A 9,785-nucleotide genomic window follows, 5' to 3' on the forward strand; every position below is an offset into this window, starting at 1 on the left:
ACCCTCAGCCAGCTGGAATCCAGTGACTGTAGTCCTCCCCCCCCTCCTGTCTTCACTGCAAAAACACAAATTGGGGAGGATTGCTATGTGCTGTGAAAACCGCCTTATTTGAAGCATAGGCAGAGAGGGTGCTTTTTAATCTCATCTGCCTGAGGTTTACTCTATCTGTATTAAAAAAATATTTTCATTTGGAATCATAGCTTAGCAATGCTTATCTACAAAGGAATAATGTTTTAACATGTGTTAGCCTTAGAAGTGAGGCTAAATTGTGCCTGTATGTGCTAAATACAAACAGAAGACATGCTGTCTGTACTAAACTTTTAAAAGATATTAAGGGTTTAGCTAACATTTAAAAAAAGAGCCACCTTTCATCATAGGACTTACCCACATGCAGAGTTGCACTATTTTTACTTACACTACGATAAACTAATGCAAAAGACTCTTAATTCAATATAAACCAGGCCTGCTGTAGTTTAGTTTTATTGGATTAAGAACAGGGTTAAGCAAACCCATCAAACTAAAATAAAGGTGTTCACAGAGGGATTTAACTAAACCCCTGCGCATTTGTATACAACCAATGCCCTAGGTTAGAGAAGCACTTATATCACAGAAGTTAGGATGTATCCATCCTCACAGAATCAGGAACATATGGAATAAGCCCTAGCACTGCATTCCAAAGCCAGCCTCTTTGTGTGTGTTAAAGCAAAAATAGGTAAACAAGAGATTGAAAAAGGATTAGAAACCCCTTATATGAGAGGTAGTTTTAAACCCTTCATATCACAAAAGCTTCCCATACAAAAACATTTGTGTGTAAATGGAACAGGATTCAAACTTCTTATATCCCTGTTTTCACAATCAACCCTGTACCTAACTACTACTGTGCTCCTTGTTAATGTTTCTTAACAAAGCTCCCTGCAAGAAAAGGTCATGCACCTGGAACTCAGTGTTAGAATCACAGCAGAAATTCCTAAATAAACCATCATCCCTAGTGCAGTAGTCATAGTAAGAATGCATTTTCTTAGATCACGAACTCCATATTCACTTAATGCCAATTGAAGATAAAGAAATGCAATTGAATTGCCTGCATTTTATACTTAATTTGACTGGTATATAGAACCTTACAGAAGGGGTCAACTTTTCCTGCTGAACAGTTGCAGGACTCTAGAATGCTGCCTAGCTAACACAAACCAAACAAAATAAAGCTAGAGCAAGTGCAATAAGAACAACCTTCCTCCTTTCCCCTCCCATGCCTGACAGTTTCAAAGTAGTCAGAGTTACTAGCTAGAATATGTACTACTAAATCACTATACAAAATTGTGTACATAAGCAAAAGTAGCAAATCTTGTACATGTACCAAGTTTTATGAAAGTGTATTAATATTCACTTCCCAGCACAGCAGTTTTGGAGTTTGCTTTGCAAGAATTACTAAAAACTCACACTACCATGTGACTTCAAAATGTCATATTTTCATTAGGTGACATTTTGCTGCACAAATACCTTCATTTTACTTAAATAAGAACTTTATTCAAGAAAATTAATGTTTTATTTAAATAATTGCTGATCTGGATCTTCTTGTATAAAAATAAATTCCTCCAAGGGATTCTGACGATTAGCTGGCCAACAGCTTCTTTCACACGTGTAAACTATAACTGTTCCAAATTCCACTGATAGATCTGAAAAAAGTAATATTTAAGAGTTTACAGCGTGTAGTATTAGTGGTTAACATATTAAAAGGCAGCTGTTTATAACTGCATTCACAAAAACGTATAAGCAATATGCAACAAATAGCTATGTACATACCTAACTGGCCATTTGTTGTGTGCAGTTCTAAAAATATAGCCCTTTCTCCACAGGTAATTAAAATATCTATTTAGAGTGGAGCAGATAGGTAGACTGGTACAATTTTAAACAACTGTGAGACGCTAATTAGTGTCTCAATCTGGCAAACACTTATGCACATGCTCCACTAAGCATGTGAGAAGTCCTAATGACTTAATTATAACTCTTGTAAGCATATGATGGGGTAAGGGGGCACTGGCAGTAGCTAGGCCAATGGACTATTCACATGCCTAAAGGTAAGCAAATGTGTAAGTGTTTACGGGATACTGGGCTTAATTGAGTGCTAAGTGTCTGGACCCTAGAAGGTTCCATTTAAACTTAGAAGTTCCTTGATATTATTAAAAGAAACAAATAATCTAAAACTCATATTCACTTCATTCATTCAGGATTTCAAATACTAATGACAGGCTGAGAGATATTAATAATTCAGTATCTAAAGGAAAGTTGGACCCCAGAAGCCCAAGAAGCTTTAGTTAAAATTGATTTATGTTTAAGGAAGAACTATATGGTTTTGGTTATACCTGTTTGTCATCTACACTGCAGAAATGTTCCATTGCTTCATAAAACTTAATTTGAATGTTAATCATTCTGTGATACATATATAATTACACAGTATCTCTCCTATCAGATGCCTCTAAAATATAATTATTTTCTAATGGGAGAATATTCATTATCCACCTCATGTACAAAACAGCATACAATAATTTAGAAATGAGATTTTTCTGTCAGTTACACAAAATTACTGTAATAGTTATAAAATTCAGATGGAAGTGTGATTTTTTTTTTAAATTGTCAATCCTTTGAATGAAATTCACAAAAGAACTTTAAGCAGGCCTTGAGCATACTACCTTAAAATGTACTACAATTTAAAAAAAAAAAAAAGACGACAGTGGGTCAAATTCTGTTCTCACATTTGTATCAACCACTATGGCATCAGTGAGGTTGAATGGGTATAAACACAAAGAATATAGTTCAGTATATATTTGGAAAAATCACAATCCAATTTGTCTGGAACATCTTTACCATAATCCACAACGTAGAAGGTTGGTTTCAGTGAAGCCTAAATGATCAGTGTTATGAACTACATTTTGATATAAATCATGGTTTTGTTTAGTAACTAAACTCTCCTCACCTCCAATACTGTTAACTTGTAGGGCTTGTCTACACTTCTTGTGCTGCTGTAGAGTTTAGTGAAGATGCTACCTATGCTGATGGAAGTGTTTCTCCTGTCAGTGTAGGTACTCTACCTTCTTGAGAAGCAGTAGCTATATCGAAGGGAAAAGCCCTCCCTGGGACACAGCACAGTATACTCTGGGAGTTTGGTTAGCATAACTGTTGCTCTGGGGTGTGGATTTTCCACACCTTGGAGCAACATACTTATACCAACACAAGTTAGTCATGTAAACTAGAGTTTAATCTCCTAAGTAAACATTGAGTACTTTGTCACTTCAAGGTTTTAAAGAAAATCTACTGAGATTTTTAAATAAACAAAATAAAGCTGCTTGTATGTGGCTGCAGTTTTGTTTGTGTTGAAACAGAATTTTAACATTTATTCAGTTCTCAAGTCTTCAGTTTAGACTATTACACGTTAATTACTATTTAGGGACCAGGAGTTTTTTGGACTTCTCTTATTGGAAAGGCACTAAGGAAAATATGAGGCTTTGGTCAAACAGTCCCAGTAAATAGGAACAAACAGGAAAGGGAATGCTGCTTCTCACTAAAAGGAAAATGAACAGCTAAAACTGAACACCAGTGAGTCTTGTACAAGATGCTGTCCTCACAAGACCCCAGAAGCATTGAGTACAACTTAACAGAAGGCGATCTCCAATATTAGTTGGCTTAATGGTATTAAAAATAGTTATTTCATTCACTGTGTATATTTTGCAAGAAGCAGTCTAAACTCTAGGCCACTATAATCATAAATCAACCAGCAGATTGACTAGTATTCAGTTAAAGCAACAAAAGATTTCACCTGCATCAACACTCTTCAGCATGCTGACCAGTGCTGGCATAAGTTGAAATTCAAAGACTTTGTTACTTCCACAGCTGTTGCAGACTGGAACCATTTTATTAATGTTAGATGAAGGACGTGTTATAAATAAAGGCTGGCCACCCCAGGAGTATCTAGAGAAGAAAAAGACCCCTTATTTACATTTTCTGCAACTAAATCTCATTGACAAAGACACATAACAATGTCACATTAGTACTTGGGATTCTAAAGCTCAGAAGCTGCTTGCCATACAAATAGGCAAAGATTCTGATTCTTGCTGATACCCTAAGTTTTAGAAGTATTCATCCATTATTCTCAAAGGTTAAAAGTGGGGGAAAGACTTAGAGGGTCATACGAGAGAGCTGGATGTGATAAATAATGCAGCCTCCCAATATTTAAAAGAAAGAAGCCATTGACTGATGCCTAAAAGATGTGCAGTACTCTCAAATCTCCCTAAATGCAGCCATGTAATTCCAGTTAATTGGGAACAGAGGGCTCTTAAACATCTTGCAATACTGTGGTCAATTACAGTAAAGCACATTTACTGGTACAACAGATCCATCATCTCCCAAGAGGCCAAGAACCATTGTTAAAAGGTAGCTTCTGCTTCAGTGCAACATGTGGGATACTGTTTTGCACCTCTGAGAAGCACAGCACAGAAATCATAGTCCACAGACAATGAAACTAAGGTGCGCCTCTCCATTTCTGGGCTGCTCTGGGGCCTGGGATGGAATTACAACAGCTGATTATCAACTGCCTATGGACAGCACTGCTGCTCAAGATTTCCAATGATCTGTGTACTGAAGTTTCCACCACAAGACCTGTTGCGCACGCACTCTCTCTCTCTCTCTCACTCTCACTCTCGTCCTCCCTTGATCAAATCCAGGGCTCTTTGCTCCTCCAACCATTTTTGCTGACATAAAGGGATCAGAACAGGGGTGAGAATCTCACCTGTTCGAACATGGTTTCTTTTTGTCATCTATGCTGTATCCCACACTTAACAACTCTTACAAAATTAAAATAATTTAAAAAACATTACATTTTCAGTGATGTCAAATCAAAGACTTGTTCATTCTCTGACACAAATGACCGACATTGCACCCCACCAAAAACATGTCTAGATTATCAAAATACCTTAGAATTTGTTCATGACAGGCAGAAATTCTCTTCATAAATTTATGGAACACATGGTCCCTATTTTTGACTTCACTCTTTTCATACTTCTCATTGTCATCTTCACCTACAAAACTAGATGAATAAGGGAGAAATGTTGCCAGTAAGCTGCACAGTACAGTATACATATTCAAAAATAAGTATGGTTACTCTGAGGGAAAAAACAACACACTTTTGAAGTTTCTTGTTATATAGACTCAGACTCTAGGACTGGAAGGGACCTCGAGAGGTCATCGAGTCCAGTCCCCTGCCCTCATGGCAGGACCAAATACTGTCTAGACCATCCCTAATAGACATTTATCTAACCTACTCTTAAATATCTCCAGAGATGGAGATTCCACAACTTCCCTAGGCAATCTATTCCAGTGTTGAAATGAAATGACACCTGTTTCTTAAATTAGAGGCATCCCTTTAATAAAGTGTAATTGATCAGTTTGGTCCCGATTCATAGATATTCACTGGCTCACAATCATTAAAGCTATTTCTAACTAACCTGTAATATAATGCATGAAATCAAATCAACCACATATGTTTACATCTAGTGTCACTCCCTTCTGCGATCTCTCAAAGCCCTTCCAGTTTTTAATTTTGATGTTGTTTTTATTTATTCGCAATACAAAATTGTAAGTCCTCTGACATACTCTTTCAAGAAGCTCCTTTCAACTGAACAGGAAAATTACTTCAGAGAAGCATGTATGTATACCTCTACCCCAATATAACGCAGTCCTCGGGAGCCAACAAAATCTTATTGCATTATAGGTGAAACCGTGTTATATCGAACTTGCTTTGATCTGCTGGAGTGCACAGCCCTCCCCCCCACCACACCCAGAGCACTGCTTTACCGCGTTATATTATATCGGGGTAGAGGTGTATATCCTGCAAGTGATATCATCTTTCATACTTAAATACCAGATTAAGCTCACACTTTACTGATGTGGGAGCCTATTTTACATTGTAACAGAGTGGCAATTGGTCCCGGTACAAGTGGTCAACTACACAAGTGTTCCAGCAGCATACAATAACGCCAATGTCCAAAATCTATTTTTCCGACTACCACCTTCATAAAGGCTCTATGGGTCCATCTCTCATAGTTATCCAATTCCCATATTCAAATCCACAGAAAAAGGAAGTTTCAATACTAATCTAGGGAACTACGAGTATACTGGACATAATCCATACATCAAACACAATTAACTGATAATATATAATTAATATATAAAAAAAATTGACTGATGCTCTAATGTTTTAGACTCTGAATAGTGATTTAACTAATTTGGAAGAGGTTAGCAGACAGGAGTTTATCAAACGGTCTTCATTTAACAGCACAGACTATAAGCCTATTCTCACCTTTCTGACATCAACAATTCCAAATCAACGCCCTCCCTCTGTTGATATTCCTTTAAAAGTTTGTGTGCATGTTCTGTATCAAGGTAGTCAGTGTAGTCTTCCTCATCCACAACACTGATATAGTAGGACTGGAATCTGGGACAAGAGGTAGGCATTACTATCCCATCTCCACATGGAACTGGCCTATGTAAGGAATCAGAGATTTCTGTAGTTTCTGACAGGCTAAGTCCTTGAAACTGGGATGCACACTCTGTGGCTCTGGACAAGGAGGAACTGCTCACTGTGTTTAAGCCAAGTAAGTGATTGGTGGTTTGCACAGGGTATTCTGTTTCATCACAAATTCCCCAGTCATCTGCTCCATCACACCAATCCTTTGTTGCAAAGTTATTCTCTTGTTTCTGAGAATAAAAAGAACGATTTTCAAGAGCTGCGTCCCTAAGACATTTCATATATACTTCTATTGACACACATGAAGGAACTAAGTTTCTCAGTTTAATGCTTAATTTAATTTTTCCCCAATGTTAGATACTGACACTAAAACTGCTCATAACGAAGAGAAACGTGCCAAACAAGTGTATAACATCCAAAGATTTATCTATGGAATAGAACACATTATAACTTCAGTTTTTAAAAGTTGAATCCTTGTGGGAGGTTGAACAAAGGTAGGACTTAGTACAAAATTATGGGTCACCATTTCTGTCAAAAAACAAATCTGATTCGTTTATTGCCAAGTCAAATTAATCAATAATTGTACAAACAGACTTCAAGCCTATCAGTATGAAAACCATACATTTTTATTCTCACTCACCCACAGTTTAAAAAAAAAAAAGCTGTAATAGGAAAAATATCCCAGCCGTGAAGAAACTATATATTTTGTTTGAGGTTCCTAAATATTACACACTATATATCACACTTAAAAAGAAATCATACTTGCAAGATATACCTGCTTTAATTTGCAATCTTGTGTTTCTTTTCCTTGCATCTGCAAATACTGGGAGCGTAACACTTTCCAACTTTAAAGTGAAATATAAGAAAGTGACACATAAGAAAAACAAGTAATTAATGTGATAAAGGCAAATTAAGATAACACGATTCATTTTTTGTATTACAGTAGCACCCACCTAGAAGGCTCAGAAGAGAAATGCAAACCATATACATACCTTTCTGATTTTCCCCAGCAGCCTTTCATGGCACAAGCAAATACATTAATGACACGGTGGAATAGTGAGCCTTCAAGGGGGCAATATAGCTGCACTATGTGCATCAGTGTGGTACCGCAGATCCCACAAGAAGGATAAATCATGGTTACCGAAGGGACACAATTCTAGGAGACAGAAAACAGTGACCTTAATGAAGGATGATTTCAAGAAGCACTGCACAGTGGTATTTAAGGCATTGAGACCTGCTAAGGCAGGATATGAGAGGGGGATATCAAATTATGGTGTGGGGAAAGTGAATATGGAAGTGCTATTTATCCCTTCACATAACACGTGAACCAAAGGTGACCCAATGAAATTAATAGGCAGCAGGTTTAACACAAACATAGTTTCACACAGGTTTCACACAGCACATAGTCAACCTGTGGAACTGATTGTGAGGGGAAGTTGTGAAGGCCAAAAGAATAATTGGTTTTAAAAAAATAATTAGATTAGTTCATGTAGAACAGGTCCATCAATGACTAGTTGCCAACATGGTCGGGGCACAACCCCATGCTCTGGGTATCCCTAACTTTCCTGCTGCCAGAAGCTGGGACTAGACAACAGAGGATGGATTGCTCAGGAACAGCTCTACTATGTTCATTTCCCTCAGAAGCGTCTGGCACCGGCCACCGCGGGAAGCTAAGTTAGGCGGCCACAGGTCGCAGCCAGTATGGCCTGACTTAACATGGCGATGCAAAAATCCTTCAAATCCCAGCCCGCCTGCCAGCCGGGCTGCCAGGTGCCAGGTGCATCTAGGAGAACGGAGCACGCGCAATCGCTGGAGGTAGCGGAGGTCTCCTGCAGCCTTTTGACACCCCTGGCTAAGCTCGTTACACTAACTTGAGGCGCAGCTCCTGCGGCGAGCTCGGGCGGGCAGAGCCCGGTGCGTGCCCAGGGCTCGCTGGGCCTCTCCCCAGGCAGAGGTAAGTGCAGGATCCGGGGTAAAACGCCAGCCGCGTTGGCGCCGAGCCGCCGCCCTGCAGGGGACCCCGCACGCTGGATTTTACCAGCAGTTCGCTTTGCTATTGCGCTACAAAGCAGCACAAACCTCGCACCGCCCTCAGGGCGCCCGCAACGACCCGGGCTGGCAGCGCCAGTGAGCGGCCCGCGAACCCGCCCTCCCCCGTCGGGCACCCGCAGCCACCCCCGTGCGGGGCCCCCTTACCGGGGAGCCGCCCAGCGTGCTGGTGGCCCAGGGCGGCGGCTGCAGGCTGTCCCGGGCGGGGTCCGGGATGGCGGCGTCGCGCAGACCCAGCAGCACGCGGGGCTCCGGAGCGCAGCGAGCAGAGGCGGCCATACCGGGCTGAGGGGGACCCTGGGCCCGCCCACGTGACTACTGCGGCCGAGAGGGGGCAAATGCAGGCAAGGGAGTCAGAGCGCCTGGCTGGGGAGTGTGGGGCGGGCGAAGAGCGCGTGCCGCACGCGGCTGGGGCAGGAATCCCGGGGGGGCGGATGGGGGCGGGCGCTGTGCGCCTATTGAATTCACAGGCGGGCCGCGCCCCACCCCGCGGGCTGGTCGCCCAGCGCTGCCTGGGCCGGGCTGCCGAAGGAGCGGCCCCCTGCTGGCCAAGCCCGGAACGCTGCTGCCCGGCGCTTCGCGTCCGCCCACCGTCTGCAGGCGCGGGGGGACTGAGCGCGGTCACCGCGCTGGGACCCACCTCCGCTCCAGCATTTTCAGATCCAAGTGAGACTTTAGTCAAAGACCCTCAGAGCAGAGTGGGGCAATTCTTATACCATTGGGGGAAAGGCCTCAGTGCAAAAACGTTGTGGCTGTGTCAGTCCCAGCCTATTGGGGGGGGGTGAGACAATGGGGTTGTCGTTCTCACCTTTGTGATTGCAGAAAACCGAACACCAGTTGCCTTGCCCTGCACATTCTGTGAGGCCCCTCACCCTTTCTCACTGCATCCCCCACCCTCGTCTACAGGCTCTGAGCTGGGTCAGGAGCTTGGGGTATGGGAGGGAGTGTAGGCTCTGGGTGGGGGGTTGAAATGCAGGAGAGAGCTCTGGGCTAGAGCCAAGGGGTTTGGAGTATGGGAGGGGGCTCAGGCAGGGCCGGCGCTACCATCTAGGCGACCTAGGCAATGGCCTAGGGCGCCAGAATTTTTTGGGAGTGCTATTTTGCTGGGGGGGCAGCACGCGGGTCCAGTGGACCTACTGCAGTCATGCCGGCAGACGGTCCGCTGCTGGAAAGGGTCCGGTGGAGCTGCCGCAGTCATTTTGGCAGACGTTGCGCTGGT

The 9,785-nt window shown here is 42.2% G+C and overlaps 1 protein-coding gene across 2 annotated transcripts; it reads right to left on the reverse strand.

The window, feature by feature from the left end:
* Positions 1–446: 446 nt before the first annotated feature.
* Positions 447–9,014, reverse strand: PDCD2L (programmed cell death 2 like). Of its 2 annotated transcripts, none has more exons than XM_030581281.1 (7): positions 8,714–9,014; positions 7,510–7,673; positions 7,293–7,362; positions 6,350–6,747; positions 4,964–5,077; positions 3,812–3,963; positions 447–1,673 (listed from the first exon to the last, which is right to left on the reverse strand). In XM_030581281.1, the coding sequence occupies exons 1-7, from the start codon at positions 8,843–8,845 to the stop codon at positions 1,543–1,545; spliced, it is 1,161 nt and encodes a 386-aa protein (XP_030437141.1). In that variant the 5' UTR covers positions 8,846–9,014; the 3' UTR covers positions 447–1,542. The 2 variants fall into 2 exon arrangements, with proteins under 2 accessions (XP_030437141.1, XP_030437142.1); XM_030581282.1 differs by lacking the exon at positions 8,714–9,014 and adding an exon at positions 8,597–8,665.
* Positions 9,015–9,785: the final 771 nt, after the last annotated feature.

Source organism: Gopherus evgoodei, chromosome 12 (assembly GCF_007399415.2).
Source record: "Gopherus evgoodei ecotype Sinaloan lineage chromosome 12, rGopEvg1_v1.p, whole genome shotgun sequence".
NCBI lineage: Eukaryota > Metazoa > Chordata > Testudines > Testudinidae > Gopherus > Gopherus evgoodei.

Excerpts from the sequence above, each read along its gene's own strand:
- PDCD2L (XM_030581281.1), bottom strand. The coding sequence starts at position 8,845 with ATGGCCGCCTCTGCTCGCTGCGCTCCGGAGCCCCGCGTGCTGCTGGGT. Across the intron at positions 6,748-7,292 it reads AAGATTGCAAATTAAAGCAG|AAACAAGAGAATAACTTTGC; the intron begins GTATATCTTGCA and ends TTTTATTCTCAG. Across the intron at positions 3,964-4,963 it reads TGTCATGAACAAATTCTAAG|ATACTCCTGGGGTGGCCAGC; the intron begins GTATTTTGATAA and ends TTTCTTCTCTAG.